At 47.2% G+C, this 19,302-nt stretch overlaps 1 protein-coding gene across 1 annotated transcript in view; it reads left to right on the top strand.

The window, feature by feature from the left end:
- LOC120034506 (dedicator of cytokinesis protein 7-like) overlaps positions 1-18,142 on the top strand; it is a 42,466-nt gene extending 24,324 nt beyond the window's left edge. Inside the window, exons 21-46 of the mRNA XM_038981092.1 lie at positions 195-370; positions 4,429-4,530; positions 5,131-5,217; positions 5,781-5,876; positions 6,133-6,273; positions 6,487-6,600; positions 6,932-7,102; positions 7,263-7,402; positions 7,493-7,662; positions 8,140-8,285; positions 8,679-8,861; positions 9,003-9,129; positions 9,228-9,309; positions 9,473-9,704; positions 9,799-9,951; positions 10,327-10,586; positions 11,022-11,214; positions 11,303-11,446; positions 11,675-11,821; positions 14,092-14,217; positions 14,376-14,465; positions 14,589-14,825; positions 15,011-15,154; positions 15,260-15,366; positions 15,488-15,667; positions 16,565-18,142. Coding sequence (XP_038837020.1) covers positions 195-370; positions 4,429-4,530; positions 5,131-5,217; positions 5,781-5,876; positions 6,133-6,273; positions 6,487-6,600; positions 6,932-7,102; positions 7,263-7,402; positions 7,493-7,662; positions 8,140-8,285; positions 8,679-8,861; positions 9,003-9,129; positions 9,228-9,309; positions 9,473-9,704; positions 9,799-9,951; positions 10,327-10,586; positions 11,022-11,214; positions 11,303-11,446; positions 11,675-11,821; positions 14,092-14,217; positions 14,376-14,465; positions 14,589-14,825; positions 15,011-15,154; positions 15,260-15,366; positions 15,488-15,667; positions 16,565-16,607 — 3,791 coding nt within the window. The 3' untranslated portion in view covers positions 16,608-18,142. The remainder of the gene's footprint in view (positions 1-194; positions 371-4,428; positions 4,531-5,130; positions 5,218-5,780; positions 5,877-6,132; positions 6,274-6,486; positions 6,601-6,931; positions 7,103-7,262; positions 7,403-7,492; positions 7,663-8,139; positions 8,286-8,678; positions 8,862-9,002; positions 9,130-9,227; positions 9,310-9,472; positions 9,705-9,798; positions 9,952-10,326; positions 10,587-11,021; positions 11,215-11,302; positions 11,447-11,674; positions 11,822-14,091; positions 14,218-14,375; positions 14,466-14,588; positions 14,826-15,010; positions 15,155-15,259; positions 15,367-15,487; positions 15,668-16,564) is intronic.
- The last annotated feature ends 1,160 nt before the right edge of the window (positions 18,143-19,302 follow it).

Raw genomic sequence — 19,302 nt, 5'->3', positions numbered from 1 at the left:
TTCACTATATCTCCACACCAGCTGTAATGATGTAGTCCCAATGCTTTCAAGGAAGAGTATTTTAATCTATCCATGTCTCTGATGTGCTTGTGTGTGATTCATTTAACCTTGTGATTGGAGAATTCTCACTCAACTACTAAAATGAGCATAAGTGTGTATTTTGGTATCAGTGCCCTCCTCTTCTCCCTGACCAGGGGGTGCCACCCCGGCCTACGAGCTGCCCATCCAGTACGCCACGTTGTCCAGGGCAACGGCCCGCCCCAGCACCCTGCACCTGGCCCGCTCCAAGAGCATCAGTAACTCCAACCCTGACCTGGCCAGCACCCCCACGTCACCTGACGAGGAGGTGCAGAGGATCATCGGCAGCAAGGTCAGTTCTACCTCCAATACAAATCAAATGGTATTGAATTGAGTTCTCTCATTGGCTCCTCTCCGGTAACACAGCTATCTTAGACATTGCCTCTGTTCTGTCTAGACACTGTAAATACAACCTGTTCTGTCCTCTGTCCTGTCTAGACACTGTAAATACAACCTGTTCTGTCCTGTCTAGGTAGTGTAAATACAACCTGTTCTGTCCTCTGTATTTTAAATAAAACCTGTCCTGTCTAGGCACTGTAAATACAACCTGTTCTGTCCTGTCTAGGTACTGTAAATACAACCTGTTCTATCCTGTCTAGGTACTGTAAATACAACCTGTTCTGTCCTGTCTAGGTACTGTAAATACAGCCTGTTCTGTCCTGTCTAGGTACTGTAAATACAGCCTGTTCTGTCCTGTCTAGGTACTGTAAATACAGCCTGTTCTGTCCTGTCTAGGTACTGTAAATACAGCCTGTTCTGTCCTGTCTAGGTACTGTAAATACAGCCTGTTCTGTCCTGTCTAGGTACTGTAAATACAACCTGTCCTGTCTAGGTACTGTAAATACAACCTGTCCTGTCTAGGTACTGTAAATACAACCTGTCCTGTCTAGGTACTGTAAATACAACCTGTTCTGTCCTGTCTAGGTACTGTAAATACAACCTGTTCTGTCCTGTCTAGGTACTGTAAATACAACCTGTCCTGTCTAGGTACTGTAAATACAACCTGTCCTGTCTAGGTACTGTAAATACAACCTGTTCTGTCCTGTCTAGGTACTGTAAATACAACCTGTTCTGTCCTGTCTAGGTACTGTAAATACAACCTGTCCTGTCCTGTCTAGGTACTGTAAATACAACCTGTCCTGTCCTGTCTAGGTACTGTAAATACAACCTGTTCTGTCTTGTCTAGGTACTGTAAATACAGCCTGTTCTGTCCTGTCTAGGTACTGTAAATACAGCCTGTTCTGTCCTGTCTAGGTACTGTAAATATAGCCTGTTCTGTCCTGTCTAGGTACTGTAAATACAGCCTGTTCTGTTCTGTCTAGGTACTGTAAATACAACCTGTTCTGTCCTGTCTAGGTACTGTAAATACAGCCTGTTCTGTCCTGTCTAGGTACTGTAAATACAACCTGTTCTGTCCTGTCTAGATACTGTAAATACAACCTGTTCTGTCCTGTCTAGGTACTGTAAATACAACCTGTCCTGTCTAGGTACTGTAAATACAACCTGTCCTGTCTAGGTACTGTAAATACAACCTGTTCTGTCCTGTCTAGGTACTGTAAATGCAACCTGTTCTGTCCGGTCTAGGTACTGTAAATGCAACCTGTTCTGTCCGGTCTAGGTACTGTAAATGCAACCTGTTCTGTCCTCTGTCCTCTGTCCTGTCTAGGTACTGTAAATGCAACCTGTTCTGTCCGGTCTAGGTACTGTAAATGCAACCTGTTCTGTCCGGTCTAGGCACTGTAAATGCAACCTGTTCTGTCCTGTCTAGGTACTGTAAATACAACCTGTTCTGTCCTCTGTCCTGTCTAGGCACTGTAAATGCAACCTGTTCTGTCCGGTCTAGGCACTGTAAATGTAACCTGTTCTGTCCGGTCTAGGCACTGTAAATGCAACCTGTTCTGTCCTGTCTAGGTACTGTAAATGCAACCTGTTCTGTCCTGTCTAGGTACTGTAAATACAACCTGTTCTGTCCTGTCTAGGTACTGTAAATACAACCTGTTCTGTCCTGTCTAGGCACTGTAAATGCAACCTGTTCTGTCCTGTCTAGGCACTGTAAATGCAACCTGTTCTGTCCGGTCTAGGCACTGTAAATGCAACCTGTTCTGTCCTGTCTAGGTACTGTAAATGCAACCTGTTCTGTCCTGTCTAGGTACTGTAAATGCAACCTGTTCTGTCCTGTCTAGGTACTGTAAATACAACCTGTTCTGTCCTCTGTCCTGTCTAGGTACTGTAAATGCAACCTGTTCTGTCCTGTCTAGGTACTGTAAATGCAACCTGTTCTGTCCGGTCTAGGCACTGTAAATGCAACCTGTTCTGTCCGGTCTAGGTACTGTAAATACAACCTGTTCTGTCCTCTGTCCTGTCTAGGTACTGTAAATGCAACCTGTTCTGTCCTGTCTAGGCACTGTAAATGCAACCTGTTCTGTCCGGTCTAGGTACTGTAAATACAACCTGTTCTGTCCTGTCTAGGTACTGTAAATACAGCCTGTTCTGTCCTCTGTCCTGTCTAGGCACTGTAAATGCAACCTGTTCTGTCCGGTCTAGGCACTGTAAATGCAACCTGTTCTGTCCGGTCTAGGTACTGTAAATACAACCTGTTCTGTCCTCTGTCCTGTCTAGGTACTGTAAATGCAACCTGTTCTGTCCTGTCTAGGCACTGTAAATACAGCCTGTTCTGTCCGGTCTAGGTACTGTAAATACAACCTGTTCTGTCCGGTCTAGGCACTGTAAATGCAACCTGTTCTGTCCTGTCTAGGTACTGTAAATGCAACCTGTTCTGTCCTGTCTAGGCACTGTAAATGCAACCTGTTCTGTCCGGTCTAGGTACTGTAAATACAACCTGTTCTGTCCTGTCTAGGCACTGTAAATGCAACCTGTTCTGTCCTGTCTAGGTACTGTAAATGCAACCTGTTCTGTCCGGTCTAGGCACTGTAAATACAACCTGTTCTGTCCTGTCTAGGCACTGTAAATACAGCCTGTTCTGTCCTGTCTAGGTACTGTAAATGCAACCTGTTCTCTCCTGTCTAGGTACTGTAAATGCAACCTGTCCTGTCTAGGTACTGTAAATACAACCTGTTCTGCCCTGTCTATGTACTGTAAATACAACCTGTTCTGTCCTGTCTAGGTACTGTAAATACAACCTGTTCTGTCCGGTCTAGGCACTGTAAATGCAACCTGTTCTGTCCGGTCTAGGCACTGTAAATGCAACCTGTTCTGTCCTGTCTAGGTACTGTAAATACAACCTGTTCTGTCCTCTGTCCGGTCTAGGTACTGTAAATACAACCTGTTCTGTCCTCTGTCCGGTCTAGGTACTGTAAATACAACCTGTTCTGTCCTGTCTAGGTACTGTAAATGCAACCTGTTCTGTCCGGTCTAGGTACTGTAAATGCAACCTGTCCTGTCCTGTCTAGGTACTGTAAATACAACCTGTTCTGTCCTGTCTAGGCACTGTAAATGCAACCTGTTCTGTCCTGTCTAGGCACTGTAAATGCAACCTGTTCTGTCCGGTCTAGGTACTGTAAATGCAACCTGTCCTGTCCTGTCTAGGTACTGTAAATACAACCTGTTCTGTCCTCTGTCCTGTCTAGACACTGTAAATGCAACCTGTTCTGTCCTGTCTAGGCACTGTAAATGCAACCTGTTCTGTCCGGTCTAGGTACTGTAAATGCAACCTGTTCTGTCCGGTCTAGGTACTGTAAATACAACCTGTTCTGTCCTGTCTAGGTACTGTAAATGCAACCTGTTCTGTCCGGTCTAGGCACTGTAAATGCAACCTGTTCTGTCCGGTCTAGGCACTGTAAATACAACCTGTTCCGTTTCTTCTCTAGTTGGGGAAGTAAAGGCACTATGTGACGAACTCCTGAATATGTTATCTGTGTGCTTATGATGGTGCTGCTGCCTCTTCCAGTCTAAACATAGACACTTACTCAAATTGGGGTTAAATGGCATTCTGGCTGTTTAAATGTACGCTGAATGTCCGTCCGACGTGTTTCCTGTGAATAAACATACAATCAGACTCCCCTCGTCCTGCCGTAGTGACGCTCCAGTGTCGTATCTTGATGTGCATGCCTGTGATTCCTGTCTGTTTGTGCCAATGGTTGGTTGATTCCACCGCTGTTGCCAATTATGCAATCTTGTGGTGTGCCTATGTCTGTCCCTCTGTGTTCTATCCCTCGCTATTCCCCTCCCCCCTCCCCTCTCTCTCCCTCTCTTGCTTCCTTCTCCTCCCTCTAATTTGACCCTTGTCTCCACCCCTCCCACCCTCCCTAACCTTCCTTCGCTCCCTCTCTCCCCCCATGGCCTGTGGCTGCCTGTGTGTCGGTGTGGTGGCTGATGTGATATGATGTTCAGGGGATAGACCGCTCCCACTCCTGGGTAAACTCTGCTTATGCCCCCGGGGGCTCCAGAGCTGTGCTACGCCGGAACCCCAACTTCACCTGTGAGCTCAAGCAGGTGCCAACAACCCTCCTTCCCTACCTTCAACTATCTACCCCTCCACCATGGGTGCCGGTTCATTCAGTAACCAGAATTGTTCAGAACGTTGCAGAGAGAAATATAATGACTAGAGCGGACATGGTTCCCTATTCTACACGAGCCAATGGCGTCTGTTCTACCCGATACATTTCTATCTGAACATTCTGTAACGTTTTGGCCTCCAGAACAAACCCCATGTTCACCCCGTACCCAACACCACCCTCCTCGCTGCCCTTCCCTCCTCCACTCCTATGTGGCTGCTGCTCTGTGTGTTTGTCTACGGTCCGTTTTGTCAGCTGTCTGCCTGTCATTGGTCTGTTCCTTTTCCCCTCCTTGGCTAAGCTCGACTCAGCCTCGTTATTCACAATTATGCTTTTCACTAGGATCACATTTCATCCTATCAACCGCATGGAACATCTGAACGCCACTGGCGCTAACGTCAGTTCTATCCAAGCTAGTCAATTGAGTCCAGGAAGTCCTCTAGCCATCCATCACATTTTTCATTCATCTTTTTCCACCTTGCTCACTCCTGCTCTTTGTCTTCGTCACTGTGTTTCCATCGCTCCACTACTCTGTCAGGCAAGTGATCGTGGCTGCAATCGCATGTCTGCCTTTGTGGACAGCGCCACCTTCTGTTCAGCTCCAACAAGACAGATTGCCAAGAAGGTACTGTTGTCATACACTGTCTAAAACACTATATTAACACCCTTGTCCATCCTCATCCATGCTGTGTTTGTCAGTATGTGTAACTGGTGCTTATCAGTTCATATTGTAAGTGTGTGTGTGTGTGTGTGTGTGTGTGTGTGTGAGAGCGAGATAAGTAGTTGTTTAATGCATCAGCTTTTGAAAGTTGACACAGTCATCAAAGCCAGGTATGAGTAAAGTGTGTTATCTGGGATCTCCCAGAATAAGCCTACATTATAAGACCTGTCTAGAGTCTCATGTTCCTCTAATGCTACCGACAGGATTCATTACATGTTAGTGTTCGACAATAATCCTGTTGTTAGCTTAGTAGTAGCTTTTTTCACTGTGTTTGTTAGCAGACAGACAGCCCTACCTTTTTAGGAGAGATTGTATGGTGCTAGTGTTAGCTCAGTATTTTCACACGTTCACATTTTTACCTGGGTATTTCAGCTAGCTTTTCCTTGGTTAGCCTCTGTATTGCTAACCGTGGTGTACTGCACTCTGCCTGGGTGTTTCTCTCTGACCCTGTTTACTTCCTGGTGTAGCTGCTCCATGAGGAGCTGGCACTACAGTGGGTGGTGAGCACCAGCACAGTGAGGGAGGCAGCACTGCAACAGGCCTGGTTCTTCTTCCAACTCATGGTACGCATCTGAATGACGAGGATAATGACGGTTGTGTCTGTATGGCATCGTTCATGAGATCTTGATCTTACTCACTCGTCCTCATCACACAGGCCGTTTATGGATTTCCGTAAATCAAGAAACAGTTGGTCAAATTTGTCATTCAGAGAAAAGCGTGAAGGAATATGATGTTTTACATAGCCAGTGTTCATTTGAAGAATTAGATACAATCCGTGATCCCTCCTTTTCTCCCTCCCTCTCTCTCCTCCTCTCCCAGACGAAGAGTATGTCCCACCACCTGTTCCTGTCCTCCCGGATAGACCTTCCCAGACGCCAGCGCTTCCCAGACCGCTTTGTGGATGACATCGCTGCTCTAGTGGGGGCTATCAGTGCTGATGTAGCAGGGCGATACCACAAGGTACAGTGGCCACAACCCAAGGGCCATTAGAACGGAATTGCAGAACATAGGAGTCACGTTTCCCTTTTTTAGGGAATACAAAGTATACCTTCTGTCCTCTTAACCCTTCCCATATTCTCTAATCACAGACTTTCTCTCCCTCCTCTCTCTCTCCCTCTATACCCCTCCCTCCCTCCCTCCCTTTCTCTCCCTCCTTCCCTGTCTCTCTCTCAGGATGTGGAGCTTGTGGAGAGGTTGAACAGCAGTCTGGCCTTCTTCCTGAATGACCTGCTGTCTCTCATGGACCGTGGCTTTGTCTTCAACCTCATCCGCTCCTACTACAAACAGGTACACACACACATACACACACACATACACACACACAGGTCCTGTCATCTGCTCCAATGATAAACACAGACACCCACTCACCCACTCAGACAGTGCGTTTCGGGTTCTACTACAAACAGGCACGTACGAACATGCATACAGACAGTGTCACTATTCTGCCACAATACAAGGCAGTATTTACACCCACTGTCAGTCATCAACCGAGTCATCACAAATGACAAACACACATGACATCATTTGCTTTTACTGCAACCAGTCCCTGAATACGTTGTCTTACACATACCTGAACCATATGTCTCTCTCTGTGTCTGTGTGTGTGTGTGTGTGTCAGATCGCCAACAAGTTCCACACAGCCCAGAACCCCAGCTCTCTGACTGCTCTGAGAATGGACTTCACCCGCATCGTGTGCAGCCATGAGCACTACGTCACCCTCAACCTACCCTGCTCCACCCTTAGCCCCCCTGCCTCGCCTTCCCCCTCCACCTCCTCCACCACCTCCCAGGTAACTCCACTGGACTGGAGGCTCCATTCATTACTAGGCAACACAGTGATCTTGACCAAGGGCCAACTTTGTCATCTGCGGACATCTGTAGTAATACTCTTGCTAGAAAGTCCTTCCTCTCCCTCCTCTCACCATCCATCCATCTCCCTCCCTCTCTCAGGGTTCAGCGTTCTCCAGTATGCACCAGGACCAGGGTGTGGCCAGTATGTTTGAGCTCTCCGTCCCCTTCAGACAGCAACACTTCCTGTCTGGCCTGCTGCTGACTGAACTATCCCTCATCCTGGAGCCTGATGCGGAGGGGTGAGGAGGCTTCACACACACACACACACACAAGCTCACACACACAACTAGACACACACGGCACGTACTGACTCATTCTGTCTCCGCCAGGGTGTTTTTCCTGCATAAGAAGGCCATCAGTGCAGTCCACTCTCTGATGTGCAGTCATGATGCGGACCCTCGCTACACGGACCCCCAGGTGCGAACCCACATCGCCCAGCTCTACCTGCCCCTCATCCCCATCGTCATGGACACCCTGCCCCAGCTCCATGACTTCACAGGTGAGAAGGACACTCTGTAGGTCAGGGGTCGGCAACAGGCTGACCGCGTGCCAAAAACGTCCAGCAGGTTTTTTGGGGGTTGTAATAAAACACTGTCCAATCACCAGGAATTAATTTAGGAAGTCTGTTCCCAAGTATTCCCACAAATAAGAAAAAGATGTCTCAATGTAATCAAGGTTTGAAATTATTGTTATTCTCAAATACAATCTGTTTTTGGGCTTAGTTGTGGTCAATTTGCAGTGTATAAATTATTATAATTATGTTATGGCCCCCCAACCATCCGCTCCGACAAAAATCGTCCCGCGGCCTAATCTAGTTGCCTACCCCTGCTGTAGGTTAACCAGTATCATCTTCCTCTTCTCTGACCATGTGGCGTTGTGTTTAAACCCTGATTGGAGGTGGGAGATTGCATGCTAGTTAGTTATTCTCACTTAGGTTGATAGAATCAGCAGTATGTTTTGTTCCTGTGTTTGTCAGACACTTCTCCCGCCCGGGGTCGCCACGCCCCCGCTATGCAAGACGACGGGGACCCAGACAACGGAACCATCAGTCAGTCTGTCGCCATGGCGATCGCTGGCTCCCCGCTGCCGCATGCCAAAGCCCCGAACTTCACCATGCCCACGGTGGGAGTAATGAGACACCATCAGCCCCCCTCTGCTGTGTGGAGCTTACTGCCTCAGGCTTTCATATCTCAGGCATTTTTAGTAACTCCAGTAACCCTGGTAACGATTGAACTTATTTTCCCCCTCCCTCTGTTATTGAGATCCTTTGTAGTACACTTCCACACTAAGGTACAGTACCAGCATGGGGCAAATCCACAACACCAGAGGGGGTACAGCATGCCTTCTAATGACAGCCGCCATACTGAACTACCCCTCACTACCTGTAGATGGCTCACTGCTCATGAGCTCCTCTGACACTCTTTCTCATCCACATAGTTTGGAACGTGACATAGTTTGGAACGTGACATCAGGACAAACTCCTAGCCCTAATGTAGGCGTTCATCTCTCTCCCAGGCTGGTCGTCAGTGCAGCTCTCTGTCGGCAGAGTGCAGTAGGACTCTGCTGGTGTCTTTCCTGTGGGTACTGAAGAACGCAGACGCTGCTCTGCTGGAGAGCTGGGTGTCAGACCTCTCTGTGCTACAGATCAACAGGCTGCTAGACCTGCTGCACCTCTCGGTGTCCTGCTTCGAGTACAAGGTAGGCACCACTTCTGTCCCCTCTCACTGATCAGACCGCTGTACCTCTTGTCCTTCACCTGTTACCCCTGTTGGACTCTCCGACCTGAATACATCCTATTATAGCCGTTCTGACCGTTCCATCTCTGATTGGTTGTCCCAGGGGAAGAAGGCTCTGGAGCGTATCAACAGCCTCACGTTTAAGAAGTCTCAGGACATGAAGGCTCGTCTAGAGGAGGCCATACTGGGAACCATCGGAGCCCGACAGGAGATGGTCCGTCGCTGCAGAGGTACCAGCACCGGATGGGCCATCATAGTTTGAGATGTGTCTACATGCAATGTTCCTTTGTGGTTGTTACAAGTGTCCGTATGTTTTGTTTTTGTTCAGAGCGGAGTCCATATGGCAATGAGAATGTCAGATGGAGGAAGAACGTCACGCACTGGAGACAGAACACAGACAGAGTCGACAAGTAGGTCCCCGCCATATGCCCAGATGAACGCCGAGGTAGACCAATGACTTGATAGAACTTGTCATCAACGGTCTGTGTTCAGTATTTGTGTAGGCACGTTGTATAGTGACGTTTGTACGGATTTGTGTGTGTCTGAGTGATTGTAAACCCTGTTTCGTTGCAGAACCAAGGCGGAGACAGAGCAGGAGTCCGTGGTGGATGGAAACCTGGCCACTGAAGCCTCTCTGGTCGTCCTGGACACGCTGGAGATCATAGTGAAGACGGTGCTGGCGTCGGAGCTGAAGGAGAGTGTTTTGGGCGGAGTGTTGAGAGTCCTTCTCCACAGCATGGCAGGGAGTCAGAGTGCCCTCTTCCTGCAGCACTGCTTCACTACACAGAGGGGACTGGTCTTCAAGGTGTGTGTGTGTGCACGCCCGTATGTTAGTTACACACACAAAGTTACATGTCTTTCTGTGTGTGGATTAAGTGTTGTGTGTCCCGTGTGTGTAGTTCCCAGAGATGCTGTTTGAGGAGGACACAGAGCTGTGTGCTGACCTGTGTCTGCGTCTGCTCCGCCACTGCAGCAGCAGTGTGGGCTCTGTCCGGAGTCAAGCCTCCGCCTCCCTCTATCTGCTGATGAGGCAGAACTTTGAGATCGGCAACGTGAGTCTCACTCATACAGAAGCTTGTCATAGCCTGGAAAGACAAACTGCATTCACACTCCGTTTAACTGTTTTGACGTGAAACAATAGTGAAAGGAAGCGTGAATTCAGTTTGGATTTCCAGGCTAAGATCTTCCCACAATAATACAAATCAAATCCAGTATATTTGTCCTATGTGCAGGATATACGTGGTGTATATATTATAATGAAATGCTTACTTGCAGGTTCACCTGTCAACAATGCAACAACAATAAGAATAGAAGTAAAGATGGTTCCAGTTCAGTCTCAACACCATCAACTGACATGTTGTGGAATTCTGTATTGGTCACATCCCTTCTGTAGTCTTGAGTATTGACTCATCCTCTCTCTGGTGTAGAACTTTGCCCGGGTGAAGATGCAGGTCACCATGTCCCTGTCCTCCCTGGTGGGGACATCTCAGAACTTCAACGAGGAGCACCTCCGACGTTCCCTAAAAACCATCCTGACCTACGCAGAGGAGGACCTGGAGCTACGGGACTCCCCGTTCCCAGAACAGGTCCAGGATCTGGTCTTCAATCTGCACATGATTCTGACTGACACAGTCAAGATGAAGGAGCACCAGCAGGACCCTGAGATGCTCATTGATCTCATGTACAGGTATTACACACACAACAGCTGTCTCATCGACACAACCACTTCCTCTCAAACACATTCACATCCACACACATTCACATCCACAAACGGAGTAAAGAGAAATCCAAAGGGTAAGAGGGGATACCAGGTCAGTACAACTGAATGCCTTCAACTGAAATGTGTCTTCTGCATTTAACCCAACCCCTCTGAATCAGAGAGGTGCGGGGGGCTGCCATAATTGACATCCACGTCTTCAGCGCCCGGGGAACAGTGGGTTAACTGCCTTGCTCAGGGGCAGGATGACAGATTTTTACCTTGTCAGCTCGGGGATTCGATCCAGCAACCTTTCGGGTTACTGGCCCAACGCTCTAACCACTAGGCTACCTGCCGCCCCGGCTTGGATTGCATTAGCTATGTACCGACCTGATTTTCTGTCTTCCCCCCCCACCCCGCCCTCAGGATTGCTAAGGGCTATCAGAACTCCCCTGACCTGCGTCTGACGTGGCTGCAGAACATGGCGGGGAAGCACTCGGAGAGAGGCAACCACGCGGAGGCAGCCCACTGCCTGGTGCACAGCGCCGCCCTGGTGGCAGAGTACCTCAACATGCTGGAGGACTGCCGCTACCTGCCCATTGGCTGTGTCACCTTCCAGGTCAGGAGTGTGTGTGTTTTCCTGTCCATTATAGTATACCTCAAAACCTTAGTCGTTTCCTGACTGCTCTGTCCCTTACCTGCTGTAGCACATCTCATCTAATGTTCTGGAGGAGTCAGCGGTGTCTGATGACATCCTGTCCCCGGAGGAGGAGGGTATCTGTGCGGGGAAGTACTTCAGCGAGTTGGGGCTGGTGGGGCTGCTGGAGCAAGCTGCAACCTCCTTCCACATGGTATTACTCAGATCTTCTTTACATTGAGATTTCCTTAAATACGTGACGAATAACTTTTTAATCTCTCTTTGAGTGGACGCCCTACACAGCATCAGTTTGCCTTACCACCTAGTAAATAGTCAGAGCTGTATGTTCACATAGAGAAAGCCAGGTTTTTGTAAAGTATATATGAATTGTAGTGTGCTGTAGGTAGACTTCTCACTGTTTCATACTGTATCTCCCCTGCAGGCTTCCATGTACGAGGCCATCAACGAGGTGTATAAGATCCTACTCCCGGTCCACGAGGCCAACAGAGACTTCAAGAAGCTGGCTATTGTCCATGGAAAGTTGCAGGACGCCTTTAACAAAATCTACAACCAGAGTTCTGGATGGGAGGTAAAGTAAATTAAATATGCTGTTTGTTTGTGTAACTTAACGGATATTGAGTTTATTTAAGCAATAAGGCACGCGGGGGTGTGGTATATGGTCAATATACCACGGCTAAGGGCTGTTCTTAGGCGCGACGCAAATCGGAGTGCCTGGATACAGCCCTTAACCGTGGTATATTGGCCATATACCACAAACTCCGAGGTGCCTTATTGCTATTATAATCTGGTTACCAACGTAATTGAAGCAGTAAAAATACATGTTTTGTCATACCCATGGTATGCGGTCTGATATACCACAGCTGTCAGCCAATCAGCATTCAGGGCTCAAATCACCCAGTTTATAAATGCATTTAAACAATAATATTTGATTTCTCTTTCCTGTGGTTTCCCTGCCTTTCCTGTCCTTTCTGGATGATGTTTCCTAACTGGTAAGTGAAATGTAATAAAACTCCCCAACACTTATTCAAACCACGGTATTGCATTGTATTCACACTTTCACACACTTAACCAATACATAGTTGTGTAAAACAGTTGCACAAGATTGACTGGCTCCAACTCTCTGGGGTGTATTTACTGGTTGCTGTGGTAGCATATGGTTTCAATGTTTTAACTAGGGCTCTAAATTAAAAAATGTTATTGGTAGCACTGATGTTCCCGGGGAAGGGTACCAAAAAAGTTCTGCAACATTGAAGGTCCAAAGAACACAGTGGCTCCATCATTCTTAAATGGAAGAAGTTTGGAACCACCAAGACTCTTCCTATAGCTGGCCACCCGGCCAAACTGAGCAATCGGGGGAGAAGGGCCTTGGTCAGGGAGGTGACCAAGAACCCGATGGTCACTCTAACAGAGCTCCAGAGTTCCTCTGTAGAGATGGGAGAACCTTCCAGAAGGACAACCATCTCTGCAACATGACACTTTATTGTAGAGTGACCAGATGGAAGCCACTCCTCAGTAAAAGCCACATGACAGCCCGCTTGGAGTTTGCAGAAAGGCACCTGAAGACTCTCATACCATGAGAAACAATATTCTCTGGTCTGATAAAACCAAGATTGAACTCTTTGGCCTGAATGCCAAGCATCACGTTTGGAGGAAACCTGGCACCATCCCTACGGTGAATCATGGTGGTGGCAGCATCATGCCGTGGGGATGTTTATCAGCTGCAGGGACTGGGGGACTAGTCATGATCGAGGCAAAGATGAACGGAGCAAAGTACAGAGAGCTCCTTGATGAAAACCTGCTCCAGAGTGCTCAGGACCTCAGAATGGGGTGAAGGTTCACCTTCCAACAGGACAATGACCCTAAGCACACAGCCAAGACAACGCAGGAGTGGCTTCGGGACAAGTCTCTGAATGTCCTTGAGTGGCCCAGCCAGAGCCCGGACACCAACCCAATCGAACATCTCTGGACAGACCTGAAAATACTGTGCAGCGACGCTCCCCATCCAAACTGACAGAGCTTGGGAGGATCTGCAGAGAAGAATGGGAGAAACTCCCCTAATACAGCTGTGCCTATTTTGTTGCGTCATACCCAAGAAGTCTCAAGGCTGTAATCGCTGCCAAAGGTACTTCAACAAAGTACTGAGTAAAGGGTCTGAATACTTATGTAAATGTCATATTTCGTTGTTTTTTTAAATATAATTTAGCAACAATTTTAAAACTATTTTTTTGCTTTGTCATTATGGGGTATTGTATGTAGATTTGAGGGGGGAAAAACAATGTAATCAATTTTAGAATAAGGCTGTAATGTAACAAAATGTGGAAAAAGTCAAGGGGTCTGAATACTTTACGAAGGCACTCATAAATTTAAACTCCAAGTCACACAGCAAAATATGTTGTCGCATATGGAGCCCTGGTTGTAACATGTCAATTTACGACAACTTAGACCAAATTAACATGTCAATTTAGGACAACTTAGACCAAATTAACATGTCAATTTAGGACAACTTAGACCAAATGAACATGTCAATTTAGGGCAGCTTAGACCAAATGAACATGTCAATTTAGGGCAGCTTAGACCAAATGAACATGTCAATTTAGGGCAGCTTAGACCAAATGAACATGTCAATTTAGGGCAGCTTAGACCAAATGAACATGTCAATTTAGGGCAGCTTAGACCAAATGAACATGTCAATTTAGGGCAGCTTAGACCAAATGAACATGTCAATTTAGGGCAGCTTAGACTAAGTGACTCTGAAAGTAATATCTGTGTTCTGTTTTCCTGTTCTCCCCCCCCCCCCCCCCCCTCTCGGTCTTCCATGCCCCTCTCTATAGTGTGTAGAGGATGTTTGGGACCTACTTCCGGGTGGGCTTCTACGGCTGTCGCTTTGGGGACCTGGATGAGCAGGAGTTTGTGTACAAGGAGCCCTCTATCACCAAGCTGGCTGAGATCTCCTACAGACTAGAGGTACGGTCTCAGGAGAATGACGAGGAGGATAAGAAAATAATCATTTATATAACACCCGAAGACATCAGTGATCCTTTCTGTAGCTCACTGGACCATTGCAGAGTTGTGTGTTATAAGCTGATACCAGTCTTTTGAATGTCTCTCTACATCTTGTTCAGGAGTTCTATGCTGAGCGGTTTGGAGATGATGTGGTGGAGATTATCAAGGACTCCAACCATGTGGACAAGAACAAGCTGGACCCCAATAAGGTAAAAGGCCCAAAGTCTCAGAAAGGAAAACGACTGAAGGTTTGTGTTGCGGTTTTTACATGGGGACTTGAGGAATGACCCCGTAGTACTGATCTATTTGTTGTATATCTGCGTGGCTCTCAGGCCTACCTCCAGATCACCTACGTGGAGCCCTTCTTCGACACGTACGAGCTGAAGGAGAGGATCACCTACTTCGACAAGAACTACAACCTGCGCACTTTCATGTACTGCACCCCCTTCACCCTGGACGGGCGCGCCCACGGTGACCTGCACGAGCAGTACAAACGCAAGTCCATCCTCACCACGTCCCACGCTTTCCCCTACATCAAGACACGCGTCAACGTCATCCACAAAGAGGAGGTGGGTCACTGTGTACATGTATGACTGTAGTGTGAAACATGGTGAGCACTGTGAACAGTGAAATGATTTATATTTAGCAGTGTTTTTCCAGGTGCTCATAGAGCTTTACAGTACATAACACTAGCTTAATCCACTCACAGTGAAGCAGTGCTCATGATCATGTCACTGTCCCCTCTCCTCTCCAGATCATCCTGGTGCCCATGGAGGTGGCTATAGAGGACATGCAGAAGAAGACCCAGGAGCTGGCCTTCGCTACCCACCAGGAGCCTGCCGACGCCAAGATGCTGCAGATGGTGCTGCAGGGCTCCGTGGGCACCACTGTCAACCAGGTACTGTTTGTGTTGTGTAATATCCCTTTGTGTGTTTGACATGTTGGAGTGTGTACGTAACCCTCTCTCACTCTCTCTCGCTCTCTCTCTGTCTCTCGTGTGCAGGGCCCTCTGGAGGTGGCCCAGGTCTTTCTCTCTGACATTCCCGATGACCCCAAGCTGTACCGTCATCACAACAAACTACGTCTCTGCTTTAAAGACTTCACTAAGAGGTGATGACACCTTACAAAGCCTGTACATGGACTATACAGTCTGACACACACACACACACGGTTCAATAACCCAGTGAACAGACTTTGACACCCCGTGTGTGTGTTCCTTCCTCTCCTGCAGGTGTGAGGATGCCCTGAGGAAAAACAAGACTCTGATTGGTCCAGACCAGAAAGAGTACCACAAGGAAATGGAGAGGAACTACAATAAGCTGAAAGAGTCTCTGGGACCACTCATCACCCGCAAGATCCCCCAGCTCTACAGGACACTGCCGGCTGCAGGGCTTCAGTCTGCTACACAAAGGTTACAAATCAAATGTTATTGGTCACGTGCACATATTTAGCAGATGTTATTGCGGGTGTAGCGAAAGGCTTGTTCCTAGCTCCAACAGTGCAGTAGGATCTAACAATTCACAACAATACACACAAGTCTAAAAGTCAAAGAATGGAATTAAGAAATATGTCAATATTAGGACGAGCAATGTCGGAGTGGCATTGACTAAAATACAGTAGAATAGAATACAGTATATACATATGAGATGAGTAAAGCAGTATGTAAACATTATTAAAGTGACCAGTGATTCCATGTCTATGTACAAGAAACTGGATTCACACACTGAACATGCATGGACACTCATAATACACAGACACACCGCACGCACACACACACACACACAATATGAGCGCATCCAGCTCTACAGAGCACTGACATCTACAGCCTACACAATAGTAACTCGACACCGTCTTCCACACACACAGATGCAAACACACACGCTGTGAGCTAATCCATTTGAACACCCCACTGCCAGCCTCTGCTTTGAAAAACACCGTAGAAACTCGACACTTCACATACTCGTAGTCACACAAACATGCATCACGCCCCACTGAGTACCACTAGTAGGACCCCTTCATCCACACACAATGCAGCTGCTGCTTCAATCATCTCAGCAGATCTGGTTTGGAAAGTGTCAGCACATTGTTGGTTGGTTTTGACTGGGTGTTTTTGGAGCCAGCTGCGTGTCTTATGTGAGGGCTGGAGGATTTCTAATCACAGCCAGATACAGCACAGCCACACCTGCCAGAACACAAAATGACATGCACCATACCAGCAATTAAGAGGCTCCTTCATCCACACATTGCAAAACCCTCGTCCAGATAGCAACATTTTAATCTGTCTTTTGATCTTTTTATGTCTTCACAGAAATTCCTTCAGTAGGTCCAGTCTCCGCCGGGGGGACTGTTGAAGCACAGCAGACCTCGTCAACAGAGAAGAAACCGAGAGCTTGAGACATACTCTTGATTTCAACTGGTCTGTCTGTCTCCCCCACCCCCGTTCACACACCAACAGTCGATCCTCAACACTCACACCATCCTCCTCCATCTCCCTAGCTTGTTATTCCAAACCCCCCCCAGTGTCAGGCCATACCACCTCTCTCCCCCCTCACTCACTCGTTTCTTGTCTTCAGCTCTGCTCTGCCTCCCCCCATTCTCTCTGTCTCTCACACTCCTATAGGAAAAGCTTCCTCTGTTTATACTGGAAGTTTATCTGCACTGTAAACATAGTCGTTTGGACCATCTCTCTTTGTCCTGGGCATTTACAGAGACCAGCTTTCAGGTGGAGTCTCTCTGCATTGAGGAGAACCCAGAATGATGCCTCTCCCTCTCTGTTCATCTCCGCTCTGTTTAAATGTAGCTTTTCCTGAACGGGAGAATCCAAAATAGCTCCTAGGCGCTTCCCTAATTGTGTGTTTGTTTTGGGCCGAGTTTGAATGTGTGCGCTTGGAGGTTTGTGTTTGAATGTGTGTCTTGCCCCGACTGCACAGGATATAGGCTTCTTTCCATTTGCTTGTGTATGTGTCATGTTTGCTGTGGAAGGGCCTGGGTGGTTACACTGTGTGGTTTAGCAGGCCTGTTTCGTGGCCTTAGTGAATTTGTGTGTGATTATTTTGGTGGGGGACCAGTTGCTGCCAGACGTAGTCATTAAATGTTCCCAGGGAGTCGTTCTGTAACCAACGATCCTCATACCAAATAACTGACATTCTTTCACTACTGACTTCTCCCTTTCATACACCCTGTATCAGGACAGGAATTCATTATGAAGAAGTATGACATTTTGATCATCTAGCCTGCTCTAGATCAACATACAATGGACACATTGTAGGTTGGAGAGATGTGGCTTTGGGAAGAGAGGGAGCCTTACAAATGGTTTCTGGTGACACTGTGAAATGTTATTTTTACTGAACTGACCAAAAACACTGTTGCATCACTGATGTTCACATTGTAAGCACTGCTAGACTGGCAGTGACATTCTCTCTCTCTCTCCTCTCTCTCTCTCTCTCCCCTCTCTCTCTCTCTCTCCTCTCTCTCTCTCCCCTCTCTCTCTCTCCCCTCTCTCTCTCCCTCTGTGCTGACAAACACTCCACATGTTCTGGAATGAATCTTCAACCCTGTGGTTGGTGGAAACATATAATGTAGGTCTTTTTAACTACTGTATTGGACTGTGTCTCCTTTATTGTATTGCACTATACTGTATTCACACTGCCGCACCTACGTACCAACGTCTGTAACTACTGTATTTCCTCTGTTTATTGTGTTTTCACGAGGCTTGTCTAAAACTGTTTTTACCAGTCAGGAAAATAACAACTTTTTTTAATTTATTCACTTTTTTTTTTTTTTGTACTGCTTTGTATTAAAATGTTCTCTCAATCTTAACAGTCTGCTTTTATCAGTGCTGATTGATATACAATGTATTGGGAAAGTATTCAGACCCCTTGACTTTTTCCACCATTTGTTACGTTAGAGCCTTGTTCTAAAATAGATTAAATTGTTTTTTTCCCTTGTCAACCTACACACAATACCTCATAATGACAAATTAAAAAATGGTTTTGATACATTTTTGCAAATTTATCAAATAAAAAAAAAACGGAAATATGAGATTTACATAAGTATTGAGACCCTTTACTCAGTACTTTGTTGAAGCACCTTTGGCAGCAATTACAGCCTTGAGTCTTGGGTATGACGGTATAAGCTTGGCACACCTGTATTGCAGATCTATGCAGATCCTCTCAAGCTCTGTCAGGTTGGATGGGGAGCGTTGCTGCACAGCTATTACCAGGTCTCCAGGTTCTCTCGGGTTCAATTCCAGGCTCTGGCTGGGCCACTCAAGGACATTGAGACTTGTCCCGAAGCCACCCTTGCGTTGTCCTGTTGGAAGGTGAACCCTCACCCCAGTCTGAGGTCCTGAGTGCTCTGAAGCAAGTTTTCATCAAGGATCTCTCTGTACTTTGCTCCGTTCATCTTTCCCTCGATCCTGACTAGTCTCCCAGTCCCTGCCGCTGAAAAACATCCCCATAGCATGATGCTGCCACCACCATGCTTCACCGTAAGGAGGGTGCCAGGTTTCCTCCAGATGTGGCGCTTGATATTCAGGCTAAAGAGTAAAATCTTGGTTTCATCAAACCAGAGCATCTTGTTTCTCATGGTCTGAGAGTCTTTAGGTGCCTTTTGGCAAACTCCAAGCGGGCTGTCATGTGCCTTTTACTGAGGAGTGGCTTCCGTCTGGCCACTCTACCACAGGCCTGATTAGTGGAGTGCTGCAGAGATGGTTGTCCTTCTGGAAGGTTCCCCCATCTCCACAGAGGAACTCTGGAGCTCTGTCAGAGTGACCATCGGGTTCTTGGTCACCTCCCTGACCAAACCCTTCTCCCCCGATTGCTCAGTTTTGCACTGTCAACTGTGGGACCTTATATAGACAGGGGTGTGCCTTTCCAAATCATGTCCAATCAATTGCATTTACCACAGGTGGACTCCAATCAAGTTGTAGAAGCATCTCAAGGATGATCAATGGAAACAGAATGCACCTGAGCTCATAGCAAAGGGTCTGAATATTAATGTAAATAAGGTATTTGTTTTTTATTTTAAATACATTTCTAAACCTGT

This window comes from Salvelinus namaycush, chromosome 41, assembly GCF_016432855.1.
Source record: "Salvelinus namaycush isolate Seneca chromosome 41, SaNama_1.0, whole genome shotgun sequence".
Taxonomy (NCBI): Eukaryota; Metazoa; Chordata; class Actinopteri; order Salmoniformes; family Salmonidae; genus Salvelinus; species Salvelinus namaycush.
The sequence above is the reverse complement of the archived record's forward strand: the minus strand, read 5'-3'. Positions and strand labels throughout refer to the sequence as shown.